The 27,945-nt window shown below is 48.4% G+C and overlaps 1 protein-coding gene across 5 annotated transcripts in view; it reads left to right on the top strand.

Moving 5' to 3' along the window:
• The window catches only part of TTC13 (tetratricopeptide repeat domain 13), a 1,871,796-nt gene that overhangs the window by 478,240 nt on the left and 1,365,611 nt on the right, over positions 1-27,945 (top strand). For all 5 annotated transcript variants that reach the window (XM_069606893.1, XM_069606895.1, XM_069606894.1 and 2 more), the window contains exon 4: positions 20,847-20,917. In XM_069606893.1, coding sequence (XP_069462994.1) covers positions 20,847-20,917 — 71 coding nt within the window. The remainder of the gene's footprint in view (positions 1-20,846; positions 20,918-27,945) is intronic.

Raw genomic sequence — 27,945 nt, 5'->3', positions numbered from 1 at the left:
TGGCGTGGGCAACCGAGGCCCACTACCCGCTGCAGGCCCCTCCTAGCATCCTAGCTGTAATCTCCCCGGTTCCTGGGGGCCTTCATGCGTTGTGTGAGCTCCACCCCCCTGCTGGGGCCCCCCGCAGCCCGTGTTCGTGGGACGAGCGGATCAGCCCTTCCGGCCCACCAGTCACACGGGGTGCCCAGTGGGTGCTGTTCCTGTCAACTACTGTATTGCAGGGAGGATGGCTTCCCCAACGGCGCTCGGGCCCTGTCTGGGCTGGATCTGGGCTCCGTGGCTGCAGCTGGGCGGGGTAGTCCACGAATGCTGGGCGGGGTAGTCCACGAATGCCTTGGTGTGGGCAATCGGGGTCCACTGCCCGCTACGGGGCCTTCCCAGCGTCTGAGCTGCAGTCTCCCTGGTTCCTGGGGGGCTGTGTGCGCTGCGTGAGCTCCGCTTCCTCACTGGGGGCCTCCAGCCCGTGTCCGTGGGGCGAGCGGGTTGGCCCCAATGGCCCACTGGTCCAACGGGATGCCTCGCTCTTAGTTGTACAGTGCGTGGGGGGGGCGCTTCTTCTCTGCTTCCGCGCCTGGATGCGCACTCAACGTCTCAGGATGCCTCGCCGCCTCACCTTCTGTTTGCGCGGCCGTTGCTGGTGTCTTCTCCCCGCTCTGCGCACCAGTGCAGCCGGCTGGGAATCCTGCTTCTCAGACGTCCGGCGCTTCCCGTATCTTTTCTACCCGGAGTTCTGCTTCAGATTTCGGCAGCGTTGGTACCCCGGTGCTGTGGTCCTCGGGTCCTGCAGTCTTCCAGCGCTTCAGCATGGATCGGACAGCGGGCGGGAACGATTCGCCTTATCCGTTCCACTATGTCAAGTGTCCCAGGGGTGCTCAGACGCTTCGTGTTAGTCGGACGGCGTCGCCATCTTGCTGGTCGCAGGGGCTTGACTTCGTCTCACCCGTTTATACTCTTTTCTGGTCCGATTCACCAGGAGAGCAGAGTCGAGTGCAGGAAAATAGTCCCTCTTCGTGAAAGTATGATTTATGTTGTCCAGCATACGGTTTTAAAGCAATATTCTAAACTACTTCAGGATCACGGACCGGAGCTCAACAGGAGTCTGACTTCACAGCATGCGTGCTGGCCACGCCCCCCGTGTGCTGCATGCTATAGCCCAGAGACAGTGTTCTTATATACTCTGAACTAAGATTCAGAGAGAGACCAGGATCCCTGTTAGACAGGGTACCTGCTTGCACAATACTTTCTTTTTTGCGCCTGTGTTGGTAGAGGTTGTGGAGAACAATAACTTCAATTTTCTGCTGTTAGATAAAACTCCTAGAGCCTACATGTCTGTACCCGTGACAGATGTCCATCTTTTAGGGTGATATACCCTGAGCTTGATTTTAAATAATAAAACTATGTGGGTAAATCTGTCTTTAGAAGTGGGGGGGGTCTACAAATCAGACCACTTTTTTTTATAATGCTCTATACTTAAAAGCATAGTGTGCATATATGTACCTCTGCTGAGCCGGTCTACTGGCACCTCTAATCGGATGCCTTGTGGTTTGGAGACCTGGCAATCATGTGGTGATGTGCATTCTTGCCACCGGCTGTTTAAACCAAAATTCCAGCCATCAAGATCTGGCATTAACCGTGGGCAGTCCTAGGCCTGAATGAAATTATATAATTGTGTGCTCCCATAACCAAGTGGCACATAAAAGACTAATTATAAGCTATGTTTGTTTTGGAAATGGTGGTCTCTTTGCCAATTAAGCTTGCCAAAACCTATTTGTGTCATTTTCTTGTCAGCTAGGTTTATTTTTTACCTTCTTGTCAGTTCCTCCTCTGTTCCCAGTGTCTGGGACGGAGTTTCACCCAACTCTGACCATGTGGGCTTAGCCCCAGTAAAAGCATTTGCCTTTTCTTAGCAAGGTTCATCACATTCTAGGAAGACAGAACTGACCCCAGAGGGCAGGGAGAGGCCCAGTGCTTCAAAAGACTGGCTCTTCCAAGCCAGAGGAAGTTGTTCCAGGGTGATAACTAACAGACGTTTTGATGTACAAAGACATTAGATGTTCCCCCATCTTCGGAAATTCATAGTGCTCCCAATATTCCTGTGCCCCCTCCTCATTTCCTGCATACAATGCACTCTGGGTATGACATCACCAGGCAGAATATGCCTGTTTGAGAGGTTGAGAGCCCCCCCTTCTGTTGAAGGATTACACCTGGAACTTTGTTGGGAGTCCAGTCTGCTCTAAAGGCCTCTTCCATAGAGGTGAAGAAGGCCAAACCCTCTAAGAAAAGGGCAGGCCTTTTCCCTAAACCATCTCAGAGGAATATTTGGGGTGATGTGCAGGCTGAACAAGGTCTACTGCAAGCTGAGACCGCTGGTACCCAGGAACTCGATTAATACAGGTGGCAGACCCTGGCAGTGCTCTTTAAAATCCTTAATGGCTGGTAAGTACAGATAAAGGACTTCTCTTCCGCTCACTTAGTGTGGTGGATTTGTGGGCATCTTTCTGGCTGTGCTTCGTTTTGGTCCTCGGACGTGCTTCATCGTCCTTCTCGACGCCGCTCCAGCACGTTTTGGCCACTCGTCTTCAGTGTCTGGCTACTCTCTCCAACTGCGCTTCACCAAGACTTTTCTCCTTCTCTCACCGGCAGCACCCCCTGTGACCTCCCCAGCGCAGTTAAACTCAGAGGGACGTACGTTGACCTTCCCCTGATTGGTTTTTCCGGAGACACTCATCCAGTGGGCTGATTTGTTTACTTCTCAACAGTCTTCCATGAAGATTGGGCATGGGGAGGGTCAGAAGCAAAGTCCTCTGTGTAAAGGGTGTATGGAGTTCTCAAAAGCCAGCCCCCATATACCTTAAGGGTGTTATTGTCTGGGAGGGAGCTATCCCTACTAGACAGAATACCCACATGCACTATGATTTGTTTGTTCCTTCACTTCTTTAGATTGTTCCAAGTAAGAATGTTCTTTTCCTTTAATCATGACGGACAAAATAAAATCCTTGAAACCCATTGATCTGTGTCACTGGTTCTGTTGGTCCGCCACCAGGGTAACTGGTAGGAAGAACTCTGGTTGAGACCATGGAGAATCAGCGGGAGGGGGGGCCTCAACATAGATTAAGGGACTCGCTTCATGCGAAATAACTGTTAGTCTGCTGTAAGGTATTTGCAAGATACAGCTTATAAGGTCTTACTGTAGTTGTATTGTTGTTTCTGGAGATGGATCGCAAGCGTTTATTCTACGATAACCCTGGGACCATCCTAGTACATGTGTTAAAAGACTGCCCCAAGGTTTCTGCCCCCTGTGGTAAATAAATTGTAAAGTTAAATCCAATTTTATGAGCTCAAATATTGCCAGAGCCAATGCATGTTGCTCACAAAACCTCTGACCGTATTAATCACTGTAACAGCAAATGTACAAGTGTAGACATCCCAGTGAATAAGTGCCAAATTGGTGTAATTATCGTGATTGCGGGGCTTTCGTGCAGTGCGTTAAAAGCATGCTGCATACAGTTTTATGTATGCTTTTTACACACCAATTTTTCTGGATTTGTAAAACAAGAGGGGACGCATGCATAAGGAATTCTGATTTCGCTACAAAATCATCCTAGTCGCAAATGCAACAGTATGTCTGCTGACATCTGATTTTGATGCAGACAGAGATGCTTTGGATTCCTATGGGATCTGTTTTTTTTGCACCTATGATGCATGAAAATGCCTCCCACCTTGCACTGACATGGTGGGCAGCATTCAGTTATTTACTTAAGGTAAATGGAGTAAACTGGACCCGTTTGGGATTTTCATGCATTTTTTACACCTCAACTTTAAGAAAATCAATATTGCACACGATGACTGCTTAAACCAAAGTCTGCATGAAAGCTGTCCTCTGTTCAATATACAGATCCAACCAAAATGAGCCCCATTGTGTTTGTTGGATGAAGTCTAGTTTGCTCGGCTAGCCAACGATTGGTTTACTGCAATGACATGGAGAACTGTTTCTGCACCTTGGCACATCCTAAGCAGGTGTGTGGATGAAATTTAGATAATGATTGACCATGACAATAGGTATTCAGTGATTTTATTTTTAGTGGTATACTGAACAGAGAATTGGGGGATATGGGCATCTTTAGCTTGTCACCGCCAGGCTCCCCAGTAAAGGAAACTGGGACTTCTTCAACCATTCTATGATGTTTTTGCCAGCTGGCGCTACTGAGAGGATCATGGAGGACCTGAGGCTGGTAGGAAGATGTACAATTGTTCCGGCTGCTGTAGCAGCATGCACCATACGCTGCAAAACCTTATAGTTTTCTCACACAGCCTGTTTTCAGCAGCGCACCAATAATGGCCAGCAAACGCTGAAAACTGTGTATGAGTGGCTTTGTTTTCTGAAAAATCTGAATTCATCAGAACTCTAAGACACAAGTGCCTGATCAAATTGATTACATCAGCTAGTTGTAATTGTTAACATTTTAGATCAATTATGAATTGCTCCCCTGAGCGAAGCAGGAGTCTGATAAATTGAAACATGCAGTGGAGATGGTGCACTAAAAACAAATGATGGCTAGATTCAAGACTATAATAACGAGCCCATCTTTCACCTCCCATTTCCATGGAAGCTGATGGAGCTGGCTGTTAATAAATAGCTGCAGTCTCTGATTGAGCAGCTCAACATTCTTAATCTATATCAAGCTGGGTACAGAATCTATGGTAGCAGCAGTTGTGGATGACAGCAGAATATACATTTCCCCCACCATAATTAAAGGGGTAGTTTATATGTTATTGTTTTAAAAAGATTGCACATGACAAAAAAATACCTAAACCCACCTCTCAATATATATTTGTGAGGAAATGTGTTACAGAATTGCGAACAAGTGGGCCTTGAGGAAATAGGCCTGCGATGTGTTTCTACCTCAAAAGGATTTTACTGGTGGAACCGATCTGTAATGCCTTTAAACATGAATTATCTTTGATTCCAAAATGGAGTCAAGATGAGAGGCATTCTGGGAAAACCAGTGAACATTAGATTTCAGGCTTAAAGAGAAGCTCATGTCTGAGAACAATGTGCGTTTGCTGGAGCCATGGAAAGACAGCTTGTTTGTGTCCAGCAAAGCTTGTTTTGCATTCTTTTAGCAGCCGAGAGCAAGGTCCGCCGACTTCTCATGAGAAACCGGAGAATATTTACAAATTAAGTGGAGACAGTAGCTGCAATGGCCGCACAGCTCTGGGGTTCTACTGCCGGCAAACCTCTCTGGAAAAATACTATTACATTTGGAGGGAAAGACATCACACCGACAGAGAAAGAGCAAGTCACTTTTTGAACTCTGACTGGGCTGACCGAAGCAGACGTGCTTCCTTCAGCCTGTTCCTGTTGACGAGTGACTTTCTTACCCTGGTGGTTTTCAGGGAAGACTTGGCAGAGGTTAAGAATGTTAGAGACACTCTAACGGTTTAGTAGTCCTGCTTGTTCTGTCTGTATTTTGCTGTGGTCATTTTTAATTGTGATAATAAAGAGACCTGAGACAGGCCTATTTCAAAATCTACATGAAGTGTGAATTAATTCTTGTGTTCCAAGAAAAAGCACATTGCCTTCCAGCCTTTTTTTTAAAGTGCAGAGGGGAACCCTAAAAGCATAAGTATCTTTAAAGTACTGAGAAAACAGAAAGGTAAAACACTGTCCTAACAATACCCAGGGATATGGTTCAACACAAATGTCTTTACAAATGCCCAGTTCCTCTCACCAATGCGTTTATGCCCTTGTGTGCCTACCCTTGATGTTCTCTTCCTCCATCCTTCCTTCCCTCACTTGCTGTGTTCCCTCATTCCCCGTTCTACCCCTCTAGTCGCTGCTTCTGTTGCTCTGATGGCCACTTAAGCTTCTAACAACTCTTCGCAACACTCTTCTTTGCACTCCTCTCCACTCTTTCCTCCTCACTTTGTCACTTCTCACACTCTCATACACTCTTCTTGCTCACTCTCCTATTCTATCTCTTTGACTGCCACTCACAACTACCTACATTCTCTTTCACTCATTATACACAGGTACCACTCTATCTCACAACCAACTCCTTACCTGCAACAATCTCCACCACAATCTTCCCACCACTGTGTTCCACCATCCTCTGCATCTTGGTCACTTGGTCCGCTTCCGCTCCACATGGCCTTACCCAAACAACCCATGCTCCTTTTGTCTTCAGCACGGTTTTTATACCCCAAACTTCCTGGGGTCCTTGCTTCCTCCCATTCCCATTGGCTCTCTTGTTCAGCTGATCTCTGTGGTCAATCTGATCTGGCTACTTCACTTTTGGTAGTGCGACTTTAGCGTGAAGCTTCAAAATCCCTGCTTAGCCCAACACCTTTTTAGTTGTAGCATTCGTGTTAGTCTCTTTGCTGTGGGTTTTGGCGACCGAGTCGCTGTTGCAGAGACTTTATGAATTACACTTTGATGTGGCAATGGTTCTTGGGGCTCTGGTTGCAGTTTTCTTTGTCCTTTACGAAGTCAGCAGGTCCTTCTCCTAGAGTGTGGCGACTTCTAGCTACGGCAGTACTTTCTGGTACATTGGTGTTAAGTCTCTCACCCTGTTGCACCTGAGATGCTGTGTTCTTGTCCCATCCTGGCCGAGTACGTTTGAACTCTCATGGTGCTGCTTAGCTCTTAAAGGAATAGTTCACTCTAAAATGTTATTGTCCCAAAAGATGGGCAATAATCAAAAACCTATATTAAATGTCTTTTTAAAGAAAGTTCCTATGTAAAATTTTGAGCAAACGAGGTTTAAAGTGTTTACATGAGACGAAGTATTCATAATTGCCTCGAATTGCCTACAACCAAATGCACAGCAATTAAGATTGCAGTGGCTTCAGCTTTGAGTCTCCTGGGCTCCCCCGACGCGGGGGAGCCCAGGAGACTCAAAGCTGAAGCCACTGCAAACATAAATACAACAACGTTGCATTTAAAAATGCTGCGGTTTTCTCTCTAAGTTTCCTGGGCTCCTCAGGCCCTGACACGGGGCTCACCTAGGAGACTCAAAGCTGAAGCCACCGCAAACATAAATACAACGTTATAAATGGTGCACCAGCCAGGAGGAGCCCGGGAAACTTAACGAAAAACGCTGCTTTTATAAATACAAGGTTGTATTTATATTTGCAGTGCTTGGTTAAGAAAAAAATAAGCACTTACCGCAGCCTTCCTGCCTGCATTCTCTGGTTTCCGACAATAATGAAGCAAAAGCCACCCAGGGGTAGCTTTTGTTTATTACAGCTGGCTAGCTTTTGCTTCATTAGTGCGGCAAGGGCAGATTTTAACGGAAGCACAGGAGGCTCATCCATTTCACAAAATAGATGCCTCCTAGTGTTTGAAATGTTTGAGTTTGAGCCTCATTTGCTCCAAACTTTACATAGGGACTTTGTTTAAAAATACTTTTTATATATATTTTTGATTATGGGCCATCTTTTTAGCCAATAATATTTTAGAGTGAACTATCCCTTTAATTTATGTTCGTTCCTGAGAGTAGCTCATTTATTAGGCATTTATTTTAACTTCAGGAATCTTTATGGGACCCCATAATTTGTGTCCTTTAAACTTGGGACTATTTTTATGAATGTGTTTTTCCTCTTGACTGGATTGCAGTTCAGTATCTCGTACATCTATATAATTTGCCCTTGTAGCGTAGTCAAAATTCAGCAGTCTCATTTTTGCAGACAATTGCACTGGCTCCTCACTACGGGGGCTTCGTATTGCCTTTGAACTTGTCTGGAACACTGACATTTATGATGCTGGCTACTCCTTTGATTCAGTGCAAGGTTTTATACATTTGTATCTGGTTGGGGGGCTTGGCCAGCAGCACCACTGATGTGGACATGCTGCTGATGGGCAAGGCCGAAGCATTTATAACTATACCTGGTTGCCGTGACTCCTGCAAGCAGCTAATCCCGGGACCTGCCAGCGGAACACAATGTCTACCTGCGGTCCCGTGTTAAGGGCTGGGATAGGTGTGGCTTCTGCCTGAAATCGGCTCTGGACCCAGGGCCGGCGCTCTCCAACTCCAAAGAGAAAGCTGAGCCCAGCACCGCTGAGGGGTCCTCTATCGGAGCACTAGTGTGCGCCTCCTAGGCTGCTGAGGGCTAATCTGCAGGGTATCCGGGGCCTCGGGCGCAGCCCCGTTGGTTGTTACCGCTGCCCGCTGGAGCTTCCTGATCTATGCAGTATTCTCCCGCTTTGAAGGGACGTACCGGCGCTGCTACTGAGCAGGCAAGTGGGAGGTGGAGATCGGGGGGAGCGGAGAGGGAGAGGCCCCCTTTCCCTCCGAAGATCTAAGCTACCCCTCCCAAATATCTAAGCTAGTGTTAGGGAGAATTCTCTCTTTAGGCTGAATTTCCTAACCTAGTGAGTCCCACAGCAGCTTTACTGGATTTCTGGAGTTTGTTTTTTTTCCTCCTGCCAAGAGTGAGACTCTTTTCCTCCCACTCTTGGACATGATTAATGGTATTCCTTTGACTGGTAATGTGTTTTATGGGCTATGGGGTCCTTTACTCCATAGGGTCTCATGTGTTTTTCCTATGTGTGTTACACAGCACCCTCCGTGCAGTAACACAGGGGTGTCATAGTGACACCCCACCATAGACTCCATACCCTGGGACTGACTACTGTCTCCCAGGGCATGTAAAGTCACCATTGGCTTTACTAGTCCCAAATTATTAACAGAAACTAGTACAAACCATCATATTGCGGACGTACTGATCGGGGCAATTCGATTGCCCCGGGGTCTGTTAGTCGAGGGGGCATGTCTCAGTACCCCCTGATCGAGTTTTGGCTGGTGGCAGTGGAAACTACTTTTTATATTCGACCGCAAATATTTTCCTATGGGATTTTCCCATTGTTCGAGGCTACCAACTTTAATTATTTAATTCTCATAGCCTCGAACATACCGCCGGTTTATTTAATTAATAATAATTCTCTGGTTGGTATTTTTTGCCAAGACTCGATTCCAAAATGGCGTTTGTGTTCTCTACTGTGACTCCAACCCAAGTCGAGCCCTTTGTTCCACTGTTTTGGCGGGTTTATCCACAGAAGCCTCCAAAAGTGGTGCCACTCTGTCTGGGTACCACAGGGGGGTGTGGGAGGGGGTTTAGGCACCCTGGACCGAGTTACCTTGGTAACTCAGGTCGCACTCTTGTGTGATTGGCCCAAGTCTCACTACTTAGCATGTTTGAGTGACAGCTAGGCTGAGTGAATGGGGGTTTTGTGCATAAAAGCAGGGCTTTGGGGACTAGAACTTCAGAAGTCGCCACAGGACCTGAGAATCCGACGAGGGAGAAGCTGAGCCGACCTACCACGACAACACCACCGGTGGAGCCCTGCAGAACTGACTCACCACTTCCCGACGACAGAGAAGATCTCCCGGCTGGAGAGGCTTCTTCCCCTGACTGGTGGGCACAACCAGTTTTCCTTTCTTTGCACCCCAGCCCGGTTTGTGGTCGAACTGCCCGTGCCAAGCACCCCGGCAGCCGGATAGCCACTCACCACTGAACCGCGAATCACCGGACCGCTCCTTGTACCTGAGAAACTCCGCGGCTGGTTTCTTCCCTGTCAGTGCAATGGACTCCTGTCTTCCTCCACGACGAGATCCTCTCTTCCCCCGGACGAAGCACCGACTTGCACCCGCTGCCAGGAACAACTGCCCCCGCTGGAGCGCTCTCACCACTTTAAGGTACTGTGTCCGCCAGGCCTCCCTTTCTAAAGATTGCTACAAGGTAATAATAACTCCTTAACCTTCTGGACTGGGCTGGCCGACTTCACCCTCTAACTGGTCCCTTTCGGTGATCCAACTCCTTTTTGAACCTTTACAAGACCTTTGTGCACTGCAACCGTGTGACTTTGGACACATTTCGTTTGGATCCTCTGAAAGTGGATCCGGCCTCTTGAACTCTAACTTCACGGTTTTACTTTGCCTTCCTCTCTTGTTGTGTTCTTGAAAAAGTGTTGGGATCGGTTTCAGTTTTTTCTCTGCTTTTCTCTCCCTTTTTAAAACGATCTATTAGAGTGCCATCTACGTTAAGCACTCACCGCTGTCTGGAAATAAGTGGGGCTTTACTTAAGACTTGTCTAATATTCTTTTAAGGGAGTGTATATCTTTTAGTGACTGTGTTTTTGAATTGCTTATTATTAGTGCCTGTGTGTTTTTCTAGATGTGGTTTTAAATAAATATCTCTTTTACACCAAGCCCTGGTCAGTGTTTACTTGTTTTATTGTGTGCTCTTGACCTATTGTGAATACTCTGTATACTGCCTAACTCTTCTTGAGGGAAGTCTGACTGCTCAGTCACAGCTACCAAGTGAATCTGTGTGGTACAGACTGCTACCAAGTGGGTTTACTGCCAAACACCTGTAGTCCTAAATCTTTTGCAGTGGTCTCAGAGGGAACTGCACAGGTTTCTGCATAACGGGTACAACGTGGCCCCAGGGCTGGTGGGTTAAGGACTGCCCCCTCTCCCCCCCACACTGCAAATCTCACTCAAATCTCAGTGCGGAGTGATGGATACAGAGGAGCCCCGACGCAGTCAGCCCAGCTGTCTGAGGCAAGGCAGACAGTGGCAACGGTGAGGAGCAGGTGTGGACCCCGCCTTTCCGCCCCACATATCCTACAAACATCAAGCCCACAAAGAGGAAGCTGCGGCATACAGACACCGCTATGACGGACCTCGCCCATGGCGCAGAACCACCAGAGGCCTGAGCCTGGAGAGGCGGTGCCCAGGCCCCAGGGGGGTGGTCCTGGGAGGTCCAAGGGTAATTTGAATATCGAAGGAGCCCCCGACCCCTAATCTGCCGACATCTCCTGCCCCTCACCATAAAGAGGGATCTGCACATGCCTGCAAAGCCACGCAAGTTCCCCCACAACTACCACAGAGCGCTGGAGATTACTGGCCACCAAAGACGATATTCAGGCCTTTATGGCGGACATTATCGCTCCTGTATGAGAGATCTTACACCAAACTCGAACATACGGATCAAAGAGTAACAGAGGCGGAGCAAAGGCTGGGAGAAGTGGAAGACCTGACCCGAGAACGTGCTACGTCACTGCTGGAAATCCAACAGCCGATCCGGGCCCTAGCACACAGGAACGAGATCTTGGAGTATAAGCAGGAGGATTTGGAGAAAAGCGCCCGGCGGAATAATCTATGTATTAGAGGTATCCCCCTGTCAGTTCCATTACAGAGCCTAGCAGGGTACGTGGGAGATCTTGAGATGAGAAAGGAGGGATTGAAACAGAAGTCCCAGCTCCTGTTGGACCATACCCACAGATTGCGCACCCGCAGAGGTTTGTAAGCAGAATCCCGCCCCTGATGTGATCACCTGGGTGCACTTTTATATGACCAAGGAGGCTTTAATGGCAGTTGGCCGCTCCTGAGACAAACTCTCGTTCCAAGGAGCTCCCCTACACATTTTTCAGGATGCAGAAACAGAGAACCCTCAGGCCATTGACACACTTTCTCCAGGAGCAAAGGATCAGATACCGCTGGCTATTCCCCACCGCAGTCCAGTTCTCCTACAAAGACGATTGCACATCTAGAAGACGCAGAAATGATCCTGAGCCCTTCAATGCCGGATAAAGAGGGTGACCCCATAGCCGCATCTTCCGGGGATGTAGACGTCCTTCCGCCAAAACCATGACGCCCGGGCTGGTCAAAATTCCAGAAGGGATGAAACAGAAGATAAGGACCCCTCCCCCAGTTACTTGCGACCACGAGCCCCAGAGCTCGGAGAGCGAACCAAAAGCTACACTGCCCCGCTGCAATCGGCCGTTCCGACGGAGCTCTACAAAACCACGACACATAATGTTAATGTCCACGGGCTTCACATGGTCTAAGCCCATCTCCAAGGAGAACATCATCGGAAAACCCTTGGAATGTACTGCCGACGTGTTATGGCAGTCAAACAGTTGGGAGTCCAAAGTTCGGACTCAGTTCACGGTTGTGTGGTTTTGTGTTAATGGAAAAGTTGGCTGGAGCAGACATACAGAAATCCTTAGTCCCTAAATGGCATCAGCTGACTGACGCCCCCACCACCTGCCCCCTGTTAGACCCACCGAGAAGAGTCGCGACACCCCAGTCCGGGAGGGGAACTTTGTTACATTGAATGTCAAAGGCCTCCACTCCCCTGTGAAGCGAAAGGCTATATTAGAATGCTTGAGAGACTTGGACTGAGTGGTAATATTTCTTGAGGAAACTCACTTACTGCCGGAGGACTATGGCCGTCTCGGAAGCAGAAACTTTCCAAAGCAGTTCTTAGCCTCAGGGGCACCAAGAAATGGGGTACTACTATTCTGGTGGCAAAGGGCGTCCCGTTCCGGGTATTGGACAATATCACAGAACCAGGGGCCTGTTACATAGGGGTGAAGGGGCTGCTCTTGGGCCAACTTCACTCACTGGTTTCAATCAACGCCCCGAATGAGGGTCAACACCAAGTCGTTATTGGGAGAGATTTTAACCTGGTACCTGATCCGGAGAAGGACCAATCTCACGCTCCAGCCACCAGAGACTTCAAAATTGCTCTTGGGATCCTTCATCTGTTCGATCCCTGGGTGTGGTGGATGCATGGAGAGTGCTACACCCAGAGGAAAGGAACTATACTTTCTTCTCGCAGGTCCACTGAACCTCCTCATGCATTGACTTGCTCCTAGTTTCCCCTTAGCTGTTATCTTTCACAAACAAGGTGAACATTGCCCCGAAGGTTCTCACGGATATCGCCCCGGTGTCACTCCAGGCTAGATCCTTGAACCCATCCCCCAATGGCATCTGTACGACCCGATTTTGAATCACTTTTCCCTAAGAGACTAGGTGGCCAAAGCAATCAAAAAATACTTTCGGGGAAATCCAGTGGAATTGACCTCTCCGGCCACAACATGGAACGCCATGAAGGCGATTATTACAGGGCACCTAATAGCGCACACACAGCGGCATACTACAGAAGGAAGAAATAGACAAAAACCATGCTGGAGCAGGAGATGGCAGACATTGAAGAGAGGTACAAGAAGGGATGGTCACCAAAGGTGCATGCCGCCCTGCGGGTGGCTTGCAACAAACTGGTAACGCTGTATGCGGAGGAGACTGCTCAGGCCCTGCTATCAGTCAAACGGTCTCATTATGCTAAGAGTAATAAAGCCAACCATCTCCTGACGAGGAAACTAGCTAAAACCAGAAGACAGAACTTCATCACCTGCCTCCGGAACTAGGCGGGGGTAACCCAATCCGGGGAACGGGAGAAACTACGGATTGCACAGGACTATCTGCTTGAGAATATGATCGCACTGGACAGATCGAGGGAAGCTCAAAAGCAATAAATTGCAGAGGCATCCCTGCCCCATTTGACATAGGAGGACAGGGAGGCCCTGGAGGCGCCGATCCAACAGGAAGAGGTGGAGGCAGTAATTAAATCCCTGAAGTCCCGCACCCTGGGCCCGGATGTCTTTTCCACTAGATTTTACAAATTGTTTAGTGCGCAACTGCTGGCCCCCCTAACCTCACTTTTCAATTCATTCCGGGAAGTGGGGAATGTGACGCTCTCGATGGGGAACTCTTAATACGATCCTGGTAATGAAACCAGGGAAGGATTCAAGGGATTGTGCCTCATACAGAACAATCGCTTTCCTGAATATCAATGCTAACATCTATTCCAAGGTCATGGCGATCCGCTTAGCCCCTCTTCTTCCTCGCTTGATTAACTCAGACCAGACTGGTTTCATCCAGGGTAGGAATACGGGGGACAGCATCAGGCAGGCGCTCAACTTGATTGAACTAGTCACACGTAATAAGCAATCACTGGCCCTCCTGGCTCTGGACGCAACAAAAGCGTTCGATAGAGTAGACTGGTCTTTCCTGCACCTGACTCTGGAGACGTTTGCCTTCGGTCTGCAGTTTCGGAAGGCGATAGCTGGCAATTACTTTGCTCCAAACACCTCTCTTCAAATTAACCGGGAGTGCTCGCTCCCAATTCCTCTTACCTGTGGTACGCGTCAGGGATGTCCGTTATCCCCTCTTCTGTTCGCACTTATAATGGAGCCACTTGCCCAACACATACAGGGCAATGACACAATACAGGCCCCATTAATCCGAAACACTCCCATAAGGTCTCGGTGTACGCCGATGACGTTCGTCTATTTATCACTAACATTATCCCCTCCCTACAGGCAGCCATACAGGAGCTTCACACTTTTGGGCAGGTTGCTGGGTTTGACATTAACTTCAAGAAATCTGTGGCACTGGGAGTGGGCCTGTCCACACAAGAGCTAAGGGCGGTTGGGGCTATTTGCCCGATCCGCTGGGATACAACTTCTATACCCTATCTAGGGGTCCACCTGACAGCCTCCATGGGAGACCTCTATGGGGCCAATTTCCCCCTCCATTGATTAAGGCATTAGAACAGTACCTGGATAGATCGGCGAAGCAGGAAATGTCATTGATGGGTCGTATTACGGCTGTTAAAATACCTTCCCCCTCCTCCCCCCGGTTGCTATATTACTGTTCATCCCTCCCGATAGGTCCCCAAATCTGCAGTGGAAAGGCTGCAGCGCAGACTACTGGGGTTCATCTGGCAAGGAAAGAAATCTAAGATCCCTAGGAGGGTGACGGGAGGGGGCGGTGGGGGTTAGGGGTCCCAAACCTACTGAAATATGCAGACGCTGCCCAACTAACTATCCCACTTGCCGACTTGGTCGGCAAAGACCACAGTTCCGAGATGGTTGGAAATAGAACAGGCTCAATGTGTCATGCCCCTACGTGTTCTGCCCTTTATCCCTCTCGCACTGCGTAAACTGTGGCCTGCGCAATGAATGTGCATTGAAGCTGTTGTTCCGGTGGTATTACTCTCCAGTGCAAACTCGCTACTTTCAGGCCGCCCCTACCACCTGCTGGTGAAAGTGTGGGGCACGGTGCTCCCATCTCCAGATGTGGTGGGACTGCCCCCTGTTACGGTCCTTCTGGGAGAGCATTATACAGGTAATTTACGATGTCACGGGCTCCGGCCTCCCATTATGCCCAAATACCCTGCTGCTCGGGGCACCTTGTGAAGGGATATACCCGAAATCGAATAAGCGGGCAAAATTAATGACCCACTTGTTGTTGGCTGCGTGTATCACTACCGCCCGTTGTTGGAAGACGGCGCAGGGCCCAGACCTGGGTTGGTGGTGGATTAAAGTTTGGGAGTCTTGGCAGCAAAGGAGGGAAAGCTCCTCCACCTGTTACAGGCCGTCTGGGCTCACCTTTTGGAATTTGACCTAAAGTTCCCAGCCCTGACCTTCAAACCACGATTGATCCGGACATACCTGGGCTCAGAGGGAACCAGAGGAGAGAGGGGATTTGGACTACAGAGGGACGATCAGCCGGATGAGGGAGAGGGTGGGGAGGGAAGTATTGTTATACTCTAGGTGCCGTAAGGCTCGTCAAAGGTTGCTGATTAGTAAAATGTGGTGTTTTTGCTCCAGCTGTGAAATAAAAACATGTTAAAAAAATGTCTATCTGGTTGCAATCTCCAGTCAAAGTATCAACGTGTGGTGGTTGCTCAGATCACCCATAAACCGGTTGGACACTGGTATCTTTCTCCGGGACTGCCACTTTCTCCATCTTACACTTATTGATGACAAGCTGGTGTTATCGAAATCTTCAAGGACCCTGTTCTTTTCTTAAAACCCCAATTCTTTGATTTGCAATGTTTTTGCTCGATGGTTCCTTTCTCGGTGCAAAAATGCCAAGGGAGAACATTGCAATTTATAAACTGGGGGAGCGGAGGAAAAGAATGGAAATAAATGGCTCCTGATAGTGTTGTCTGTTTGATGTGCAAATGATATACAAATGATATACACATTATGCATACAAAGATGCATTCTTTTCTCAAATAGTGACTGTAAGCAGATCGCTTTTTCGTCTTTGCACAGTTGCTAAAAGGAGTGCCGTTTAGGTGGGTAGATTTTTTAAATTGTATTATGGCGCCCTGTTTTTCATGTTTACTGATTTTTACTCATATAAACAGACGGAAATAAATCTTTCTGTCTACATTCATTTCTAAAAATTGAAAAAAAAAGAAAAGCAGGTCTTTCTGGTTGGTTCCCTATACTGTCCGTCAAGCGTTGCAAGCCAATCTCATTGCAGACTGTCAGCATGGAAAGCATACGAGTAGCATACAATAGTATTAAAGTTCCTCAAATTGCAGAAAAGTTGTCTTAGTTCAAGCATTTGTTATGATAAAAATGGACCTGACATTGATGTTGAGTAACTCTGTTCTGTCTGAATGCAATTTGTTCATGCCCATAAAGGCAGAAAAATACTGGTTGCACATTTTTTATAGTATTTTTTTAATTATATTTATTAGCTAATCCAAGTTGGCCTTACACAATCAAGAAAAATGTAATAACAATTCATTACATTTGATAGAAAACATGCACATAATCCACTTATTAACACTACTTTGTCACACTATAAAAGAACCACACATTGAGATCATTTCAAACAAAAAAGGGCTAAAAAAATAGCATTTAACATATTCGTAATGCATAAAGAATATTTCCTTTACAATCCTAATGCTATCCTGAATCATGTTTCTTTGTCATCAATCCTGCTATGCCTTATAGTTTTATCTAGGCTATTGTCTGGGGTTTCATACCCGCTTACAACTCTAGCCCAAAAGTCTTCGCTAGAGATCCATTTTGCATCATGCAGAAATCTGCTGAACAATGTAACCCTCGCAGAATTAAGTGCAACACAGCTCTCTAGCCTGAACCCTTTCTTTCGCCAGACGCATAGGGCGCACATTGAGCAGTGACCCACCTGATCGAATATATACACTTTCCCCCTGTTTGAATAACATTCATTCTGAAGCGAATAAATTGCATCTGCCAGTATGGATTAGGGAATTTAAATACTATGGCAAGTCCCAGTGGCTTATCCCACCAAATAAAGCGGTTGTTTAATGCATTGGATCCCATACTAGCAATCGCTTTTTATTGTGTGTTCTGTCATGTTTTCCACGCAGGAGTTCAGGTGGGATTCCTGGCGGTGCAGCTCTCTCTTGGTTTGGTGAACAGACCCATGGGATACCCTTATGGCACCCATGGGTAGGGGTGCAACCCTGTGCCCCATGTGTTTTTGGGCACCTGTGTGTGACCCACAGAGCAGGGTACGGGCTGGTGGCAGCTCCGTGCTGAAATGACTAGTGCCCTGAGCGTCCTCCATTTTGGGATCCCCAGGCCCCGTCATTGGAATCGGTAGATTCCGGATGGAGACAAAATGGCCCCTGTGGCCTCTTGCCTTCCATCACCTGTTAGCTTTATCTTCCCAAAGTCCCAGGAAGCCCTGCCTCTGTCCCTTCCCCCTGACTGGCTGTTGGGTGGAAGTTCCATATATGGTAGTGTGGGGGAAGTGCCGACCAGACTGGCTGGAGCCTTCTCAACGACCGTATGTTGTGGGTACCCCTGTGGGTGGGACCTGGGTGAATGGAGTGTGTGACGAATACGCATTCTATGTTGTGGGTGTCTAGTATCTGGTGTTTGACACAATGACTGAGACAGCCCTGCCCGAAACCGGTATGAATGCAGTATGGAGTGTTGAATGGCTCAGTACTTGTCCGAATACACATAGCTTGTTGTGCGTGTCTGGAGAAAAGTGAATGGCCTGAATGCACTGTGTCCGATTGGTTGCCTGCCTGCATGAGTGCCCTTACTCGTGATTGGATGCTTGAGTGTGACCCAGCAGAATGAATGGGAGATCCACAGTATATCTGGGGACCTCTCACTGCTAGGAATCGTGTTCAGAAGCTGAAGTCAACTACGACGAGTAACTGGAGTAACTGAAGCTTGACCTTGAAGCCCTGCTGGACGAGAAGAATTGCTGTGGCTCTCCTTCACAATCTGAAAGCTGTTGTGCCTCCAAGAACTGACCCAGAGAGGACCTGGTAAGGCGCCCTCTTGCCGAGCTACGAGAGACCATCATGCACCAGCTCATCTTTGCCAAAGCTCCTTGGTAGACAGACCTTCGACAGGCTGCCGACCCGATACGGTGACTGCTGCGGAACTCCAAGGAGAAGCACTCGGACTGTTGTCCGCCACTGTCGACGACCGCCGTCGCCGACCGGAGCCGCCGTGCTTGCGTTTGCCTAAAAACTTCATTTGATCCAAGGACGCTCTCGTCCGCATAGTCGCCCCTGTATCCTGCTGTAGAAGGCCTGATCGTCGACACGCTGAAGACCATCTGCCGGTGGGTTTCCCGCCACCCAAAGACCACAGAAACGCCGATGACTCGACACCCTTGCTGGGCCACAGTTCTTCAAATTCTTTGCGGTCCAGAACTATTGACCTCGAGGTGCCCCGCACGCCTCTTCCTTGCAGGACGTTTATGCTACCCCGTCAACAAGCACCGCTAGGAACGACGTGGCCACTTCACCGTCGTAGCTCGACCTGTTCTCCGTCGGACGATCGACCCGTGACTCCTGCCTGAAAGGGAGGACACTCAAGAAGGGCCGTCGATTCCCCGACGAGGAACACTACAACGCCAGGTACTTTGGGGTTGCAGAACTATTGGAAAGTCTAGTGGGAACAATAAATGGACTGGGCTTGTATCTTTCTTCTACAGGTTGCCCAGGTGGGGGGGGGGGGATCTCCACACAGAACTGTGTTTAACGGTAGTGACCAGTATTCTGCCAATTGTTCAACCATCTTGCTTTCCTTCCTCTCTCTACTGCTGGTTTCCTCTTTATTTGATCTGTGTGTCATTCTGACCGTATGCACTTTAATGAGATCTGATAACGTTAGTGGTACCACTTTAGAACTGTATATATTTACCATTGTTGATTTTCAGAGTACAAAGTGTGTTATTGTGATGGTGTACATGACCTTGAATATTAATTAAATAAAGACTGTTTTAACCAATACAGTGTGTGGACATTCCTTTGTGGATGCTTGGGGACTACACTGTACTTAAGAACCAGCTTGCATCACCTCCTGAGAAGCTAGGCCTTGATTGCTCGACCATAGCTACCAAATAGAGAATCATGGCAGGGGTTCTCTGTGCCTCTCCTCTACCATATAGAGAGCGGAAGAACAGACCACCCGCTTCTAGTGCGTTTCTTTACACCCAGGATCACACATTGGTTAAGGGGTTAAGCTGGGATTTGTGCCAACTCTGCAATTTCTGCATTTGAACACTTTCTTTTCCAGTTCTTACCATGAACTAAAACCATCAACAGACTTTGGAAAATGCACGAATCACATTACCAAACATGACCATTTTTAAACAACATATTATAGAAGGGTATTCTGCAAAATGGGAATGATTCTAGCTTCATTCTCTCCATCATCAAGGGAAGTACATACGTATCAGCATACCAATCAATGCGATTTAACACATTTAATCTGGGTTTGTCTTTTGCATTTTAAAGCTTTAAATACTTCCAAAACAATGGCTTGTGACATTTTCATTAATAAACGTGCATAAAAACCTTTGACTTTTACCCAAAAGCAAACCTTTTTTGTGTCAAACAAGGTGACCTTAAAATGTGCTTGCCTGAGGCCTGCAACATCTGGTCCTATCTCTTCTGTCTACTAACCCTTCCACTCAAATGGCCTACATAAGAAGAAAGATCAAGTAATAGGCTGAACGATACAAGCAGCATGCAGGAAGGCAAACCTCGCAGAAGACAACACAGTAATGTAAGAAATATCAGATGTTTTGGCCAGGATCACTGTATCGTCTGCTGGCAAATCCAGGATACAAGCATGAACGCTTTTGTTCCATAGTCTTGAATTTGGATACTTATTCACCACTGTTTATGCCATCGTGGGAGGCGATTGTCTAGGTTTTACAACACCCCATCTGAACAAACCAATTTCTAGACCTTCAACATACCTATGATATGTTTGTTTTTATAGCAACCCCTATTTGGTGCAGGTACTTTGCTGATAATGGCAGATGGTGTTCTGCAAAACCAACTACATATGCAGGCAGGTTTATAAACTTCAGACATAGGAAAGGTTCAGTCAGCCTTGCCGGAATGTGATATTCTAATTTTGCATATGAACACACATCTCTGCAATGGGTGCTTCACACACTGAGCTAACTTCTGAGCCATTGTGGCACTCAATTTATCAATATGCATTTCACTGTTGCCTATTGCACATGATCAACATAATTCCCACAGGAAGGAAAGAATGCTACAGAGTTGTGTCGTAAGGAACACACAAACTATGTATACAACAGGGAACACAGAAAGCAATACATGGTTAATTGATCAAGGCAGAATGTAGTTGTCAAAACAGAAATGCAATGGGTTTAGAGCCTCAGCAGCACCCCATAAAATATCCTGACATGTGCTATTTAAGACTGGTGAACAATGGAATCTTAATTCTTCAGATCAGGCAGCCCTGTGGGCCCCCCTCCAAGGTGGGGGCCCTGAGCAAGTGACCCGTTTGCCCTCCCATAAAAACGTCTTTGCGTTGGGTAGATCTTTGTTTGCCTAATACATGAAGAATCTCCCAAAATAAAAGGACCTCAGTCTTTTGCTAAATCTGCATGAAGAGTTTGGAAGGCCCCCTTGCTGCGAGACCCACACTACTGTGCAAACACTGATTGATGCAATACTAATTGTGAAGTGTGCTCTGTATTGTTAGATGCCTACTTGAATTCACAATTGCAATATGTTCACGTTGTACTGTTATAAACATGAATACACCTTTTAAAAAATGTGCAATGTAAACAAAACGGTGAATCTAGGTGATTTTCATTAGAAATCATGTTTTAATGGCCGTTTTTATTGAAATGTAAAGTACTTTGAAGAAACTACCTCTAATCTTCCTCCTTTTTTCAATGTCTCCTTAGCAATTGGGTATGTTTTAATTGGCAGTGGCCTCCCTGATGAAGCAGTAAGACATTTTTCATCACTGCTACAGGTAGTTATTTTATTGTTTTCTATTGTTTCATCTTTTAAAAGCGTATTATTTCACTCGCAATGCATCTTGCAAACATTTTGTACTCTAGCATAGTGGACGATGAATTTTATTTCAACAGATTGGCGTAAATGCTTCCTATGAATGTGTGTAACCAACTGATAGTAGCACGGAAGCACCAACCAACCTTCATTTATTCTTTTAAATGATGGCCTAAAATTATACATTTTACAGCACCTTTTTGAAGAAGAAATCTGTAAAAGCCATACAATTTGCAATCTGTTTTTTAGGATAACATGAAAAATCCAGTAGATGCCAGATCATCAAAAGTACAGTGGAGCATTTTCAATGCATGAAAAAAGGTAAATGCTGGCATGCCCAAAATAAATGCTAGTGTTCTGCCAGTGTAAGAAGACTGCCCCTGCCCAATATTGCCACTGTAGGAAGATATTCCCATGTTGGCACACTCCTGTTTGCTTTGCCCATACATGCCAGTAGTACCACTGTAAGAAAAATATGGCAGTCATTTTTTTTAAATGTTGCTGTTTTATTTAAGCATTTGGCCTTGAACAAAAACCTTTCGCTAGCCACCTTTGCATACAAATTCTCTTTGCATCAAATATAATTACAATACCATGTTACACATAAAATACAGATCTCATATCTACAAAAAAGAAGAAAATGCATCCACACATTGATACCACTGATAACGCATTTAAAAATCTGATAGTACGAAATATAGCGGGTTTAGATGGAGAAAAGTGTAGTTCCGCTCCTGCGCGCCTATCGTGGGGGCCCAGCAGCAGTCCCACTGAGTAACCCAGGTCGTCTTGGGTCCTCCGAAGTGTGAGAAAGTGGTGTGCAGGTCCTGATGGCGGCAGCTAACCCGCAGCCGCGCATCATATTGCAGAAACTCAAAGGTGGCAGCGGGAGCCGAGGCCAGACGGCCGGTCCAGCGTCAGTAGGAGAGCCCGCCAGAGAGTGGGGAGGGGCAGGCCCACCCAGACGCTGCCGCAGCAAAGGGGAGGCCCGGAGGCACAGTGGGGAGCGATGCAGCGGGGCCGCAGAGGCACGGTAAAAGGTTCCAGCACAGTGTCACCCCATCATCTCCCCATCTGGCCCCCAACGGTAGCTACGCCTGGAGTGGGTGCGGCTCACTATGTAGTGGCTGTGAGGCAGCTCTCTCCCACAGAGGTGGGGAGACCAGGGCAGGCCGGCCCGGAAGATGCCTTTAGTGAAGGTGGGCAGGGATACTAGCACTCCACGAGGAGCAGGCCTGCAGGGGAACAGAGCCCCCCCACCCAGGCCCCACAGCAGGACAGTATGGCCAACCCCAGTGGCAGTTAAGAGCCAGGGAGGCCGCCCTAGGCTCAACGCAGGGGGCAAGGAGACCAAATTTCAACCACATGGAAGGGTGATACCAGTGCATCAAGGGTCAGTGGGTCCCCCGAGGGCCCCAGTTTACGGAGACAATGCACCCCCTACCTGAGGGAGTGCAAGCGATAGAAGGACCAGAAGTCGAGGCAAATGATGGCAATGGGGCAGGACCGGTTCATAGGTGAGTGCAGCCAAGGCATGATACATAAGAGCGGAGGGGAGCTTGCCGGGTGCCCAGAACTATACTGGGCAGCAGAAGGAGTGACAGCTAATAGTAGCAACAGGAAGGTGGGCCACGGCGAAGGAAAATGGGAAGAAGGCACTGCTGCAATCGAACATGGGCGCTTTCCCAGTACCCCAGTCCCAAAGGGGCTCATGAGTGGCAGGGAGGATGGAGCGGCTTGCGATGGAGAGGTCCCCAGGACATCACCTTGAATGAGCTCCTGCTAGCAATTAAAGACTCTAAGACCTCGCTGGAAAGAAAGGTGGATGCGGTGGGAGCAGAGGTCGGCTTCCTCAGGCAGAATCTGCATAAAATATCGTCCAGAGTGGGGAAGCAGAAAATAGAATCTTGGAGGTGCAGGACTCTATACAGCCCATGCAGAAAGATATCCAGGAGCTCAAGCAGTGGAGAAAACTGAGGGCCCATCCATGGAGCTGTATCTGGAAAAGTGGTTGTCAGACTGATTGGGTCCATCAGGACTCTCGAAGTTCTCACTGGAGCAAGCCCACAGAGTCCTCCGTAGGGTAACCCTGGGGACCCACTCTCGGCCAGTGATTGCAAAGTTACTAAATTACCAAGACCGGGACGCAATACTGCAAGTGTCCAGGATGAAAGGGCCTGTGTTGACGGAGCTAATGATTTTCCCGGAGTTCTCAAGGGAAGTGCATTCGTTTGAGGAGGTTAAACGCAAATTAAGAGGAGCAGAGAACAAGTATGCCATGATTCTACAGGCAACTCTGCGGATGGTGGGGCCGGGGAAGTGAGATTCTTCCACCTGAAAGAGGCATGGGACTCGGTAGACGAAAGCCTTGGCAACCGGATCAAGAAAAGGACTGTAGAAGGGGGCGGGCCCCGCTGAATATACTGAAGTCGCAGCTAAATTAACCCAAGCAACAGAACTACTTTTTCAGTCGGGGAGGTGCGAAGGATATTCTGAAGGGACTTAGCCGGAGCGCAGCTGGAGAGACGTGAGCACACACCCCTGGATCACCCGCCAGAAAGCTGGGATGATCATAGTTTGATTAATGGTTATGGGGTGACAAATGCTTAAAGTTGGGCGGGAACGGTAGGGAGGGGTAGGGCAAGATTGGTTCCACAGTTGGGGACAGAAGTCTTTGCAGTGGAGGGATGGGAGGGCGGGGTGGGGAGTGCATTCACACTGGAAGGATTTGGGACCAGAGCCGTTATGGGCAGTTTGTGCCAGTCTCAATCAAGCAGTAGAGCCTATGTCGCAAACCGGGGATGGCTGGAAAGGATAATACCGGGGGAGGGGAATAGGACCTTGACTTGCATGTCATGGAATGTTAACGGACTCCTGGATAAAATTAAACAAAGCCTAGTGGCAAAATTCCTGGTGTACCACCAAGCGGACATAGTGTTTCTTCAGGAGACCCATATGTTGGAGATAGAATGTAGATTCCTGGGGAGGGCCCGGTATTTGACGGTGGAGCATGCAGGTTTTGCTAGGGGGTCCTGGTGAGTGGCAATATTGATTAAAAGTTCCTTACCTCTAGAGATACTTAAGGTGGAAAGGAGCCAGTGGGGGTGAGTGGGTGGTGCTGGTGAAGGATCCCTGTGGGGGAAACGTTATGTTTTGTAAATGTGTACGCCCCCAATCCCGCTTTACAGGCATCAACGTTAACACTGGTCCCAAGAACTATTAGCAAAGCCTGGGGGAGACCTGACGCTGGTGGGAGCGGACGTTAATGACACAGCTCAGCTGTCACTGGATAGACAGCCCTCTAGGGGACAGCAGATGCATCCTCCTACGAAACTAAAAACCTTGATCGAAGGAACAGGGATGAGCGATATTTGGGGGGGGGCGGACCTCCATCCCCGGGTAAAGGGATTCTCGTTCTACTCCAACGCATACACCGCCTTCTCTGAGATAGAATACTTTCTAGTTCCAAGCACTGTGGCAGGAAGAGTGACCCGAGACTAAATATTTACAGTATGGGATCTCTCCCCGCTGCTGTCACGCTAAGGGGGATGGCGGTTGAATGCGTACTTCCGTAAGAACGAGAAGAGAGCAGAGGGACAAGCATGCACGCATATTTGATGTGCGAGACAAATGCGGAAGGCTCTTGGCGTGGCTGGAGAAAAGGGACAAACGAACCAGGTGGGTGAGGGAAATTAGGCGGGCGAATGGGGAGGCATGGAACGAGAGCATGGACATAGACGAAGAGTTGGACAATTATATCGAACTGTACGGGGCGCTGGTGGTCGAGAACCCCACAGCTATAGAACAATACATGGAGGGGGACGGGGCTGCCGCAGTTAAGCGGGGAGCAGTGGGCTGGGATAGAGATGGATCCAACCTTCGAGGATCTTCAAGCATCCATTGCGCAACTTCATTTGGGAAATCCCCGGGAACTAATGGGTTCCTTGCAGAGTTCTGGAAAATGATAGGGCAGAGGCCAGCAGAGGAAATGAGGGCAATGTTCATGGAGTGCTATGAGTGCCCAAGCGGTGTGGCAGGTATTGCCTTATCTTTAAGATAAACGGGGAGGCGAAAGTCCTGGCGAAAGTCCTATCTAATAACCTTCTCCCAGTCATTAGTGCCCTGGGCCATCCAGATCAGTGTGGGTTTGTGCCGGGAAGGGCGACAAGGATGAATATTTGGAGGCTGCACAATGCACCGAGTGCAGCCTCCTTGTTGGAGGGGCCTTACGCGCAAATAGCAATAGACTCGGAGAAGGCCTTCAACTCAGTGAGCTTGGAGTATATCTGGGCGACTATGAGAAAGTTCGAACTTGCCGCCAGATTCGTACAGCGGGTGCTACTGCTATACACCGACCCGGTAGCGTGAATCACAGTGAACCACTGCACCTTGGGACCCTTCCTGCTACAAAGGGGAACTAGGCAGGAATGCCCACTCTCGTCACTCTTGTTTCTATTAGCAATGGAGCCGTTGGCCGCTAGGGTAAGGGCGGACCCCTGTTGAAGGGCGGGGAGGACCGCATATTGTTGTTCGCGCATGATGTCCTACTCCGCTATTTAGGAGAGCCCAGACAGGGCCGAGAGTCAGAGGTGTTCAGGGAGTTTGGTGAAGTAAGTGGTTCAGGATAAATTGGGAGAAATCGGTGCTCATGCCAATAAAAGATGTGGAGGAAGCGATCCAGGAGGAGTGCCCCCCATGATTTCGCAGGGCGCCATTAGATTCCTGGGCATCGGAGTTAGGACGGAGTCATCAGTGTTTCTTCTGAAAAATTAGGGCCTGTTCCTGGACAGACTAAGTGACCCCAAGCACTGGGTGACCCTCCCGATCTCGATGCTGGGCAGGGCACATCTATTTAAAATGATGGCGTTACCGCAGCTTCTCTATATTTTACAAAACACTCCTGTGAAGGTCACATCAGGGACGTTTAGAGCCATAGAAAGACTACTTCAGGAGATTACATGAGGGAACAAAACCCAGAATGTAGCACTACGAACAATGATTAGGTCAGTGTGGGATGGGGCAGGGGGGGTTGTGGTCCCAAATGTGAACCATTATTATTGTGCGTCAGTTGTTGGTTGTGGATGTTTGGCAGGAGGGAACTGCCCCACACAGCATTGGACCGGAGAAGGATGGGAGCTTGGCCGTATGGGTGCCGGCCCCTTCAGGGAATGACGCAACCGGGATTTGTACATTAGTCCCGCAGAGCGGCTCTTGAAGAGATGGGCTGTGTGCAGTGGGTGGTGACCAGAGAGTCCACCCTTTGGGAGATCACAGACATGCCGGAAGTAAATTGGACAGGCACAAAAGGTGGCAGAACAAAGCGGTAATGAAAAAAGCTGACATGGCCCAGGAGAAACGTGACTCGTGAGACATTCCCAAAAGTTCTCAGATCGAAGCTACTTTTATGGAAGGGGAAATTCAAGCAAAGGCAATCGTGCAATTGTACCAAATTCACATCCAAGCCCCTACAGAAGCTGAGGGAGAAATAGGAGGCAAACCTTGGGGTACTGGAAGAGGACTAGGTGGAGGCGCTTTGCTCAACGAGAGGCCAGCATATGTACGAGACTGTTCCTGAAGTGCAGTGGGGACTGTGGGAGAACGGGTATATTCTGCCATGCGTTGTGGGAATGTCCCGAGGTGCAATCCTTTAGGCGTAGGGTTTAGAACCAAGACATCCAGGGCTGTCGGCACTCCGATTCCAGAAATTGAACTCCTGGCCATTTGGGGGGACCTGGGATTCAGCAACTAGAAAAGGACCTCATCAGAACTCCCATGATGATGGGGGAGTTTGGGGGCTGGGGGGGAGGTCCTGGCAGTGGGCTGGGGGAGTTTGATATAACCAAGTATACACAAGTAGGTGGAGGCGATGGATTACCATGCAGAGTTGGAACAGAGGGTGTATAGGGAATTGGGGGGTGGAGGGTGCCCAGAGGTTTGAAAAAATATGAGCCAAATGGGTAGATCCAGGATAGGCAGGAAGAGGGCCGGTGCAGGGAGGGGGGCCTATGATTCAGAACAGTGGGGCAACACAGGACATTGGGCGGGACAAGTTGGGAAACGACAGACAGACGATAATGGCTGTGGGCACTGGGGAGAGGGGAGGGAATTCGAAAGGGGGATGCACAAGACGACTTCACGTTTTTTGTTTGTGTTGATGGTTAAGCTGCAATTGCACAAACATACAATAAAAATAGTTTAATAAAGCAAAATTTGATAGCTAAAACTAAAGAAAATTGCTCCCACTACAGGATCCCCCACTAACCCTCTGTATCAAGCGTCTTATGTATGCGTCAAAAGACATTCAAAATCTAGAGACTTCAGATCGGTCGTACCCTTATAAAACAGTAACCAATGCTTTAGAGTTTCTACCTCAGTGGGGGCCTTACAATATCTTCAGCTACAATTCTGTCTCTTTTTTTTTTTTTACAAGCAGTAAGAACTTTCTTTGTAGGAAATAAATTAAAACGCAGCCTTAAAAACTATTTTGTGACCACCAGGGGGCACAGACCAAGATGGCCGTGTAGGAAAGGAGCTCTGCCAAACAGTGTCAGATTTGTGATTGTGGCTTTACCCCCAGCACCAAGTGAGACATCATAAGGGGCATTTGGGCCTGCAGAAGTCTGGAGGCTGCTCCTAGAGTGGATCTGCCGCTTGGAGCTGATTTTTTTGTACACTGAATGAGGGAGCAGACCGCGCCAGGCAGGCGAGAGGAGGGAACTCCGGCCTTGCGGCGCGCGCGGGAGACCACACCCAAGCCCTCCCAGGGACCAGGTGGAGCGGTGGACCGTCTTGAGTGCTGGAGTTGACGGATTGAGAGGAAACACCCTTCTCCCTCCATCGATCTGTGTGGATCTCGACGGCAGAGGACCCACCAAGTAACGCAGACCATCGGAGGGGATCAGCGGGCATTGGGAGGCATCGAGGCATTGCCTCGACCCATCACCCCGGCTGGGTGGGGGGAAGCCGCCCCAAGGCAAGATCTGATTCGGA

Source organism: Ambystoma mexicanum, chromosome 4p, assembly GCF_040938575.1.
Source record: "Ambystoma mexicanum isolate Mex_15411 chromosome 4p, UKY_AmexF1_1, whole genome shotgun sequence".
NCBI lineage: Eukaryota > Metazoa > Chordata > Amphibia > Caudata > Ambystomatidae > Ambystoma > Ambystoma mexicanum.
This window is presented reverse-complemented; position numbering and strand designations above follow the sequence as displayed.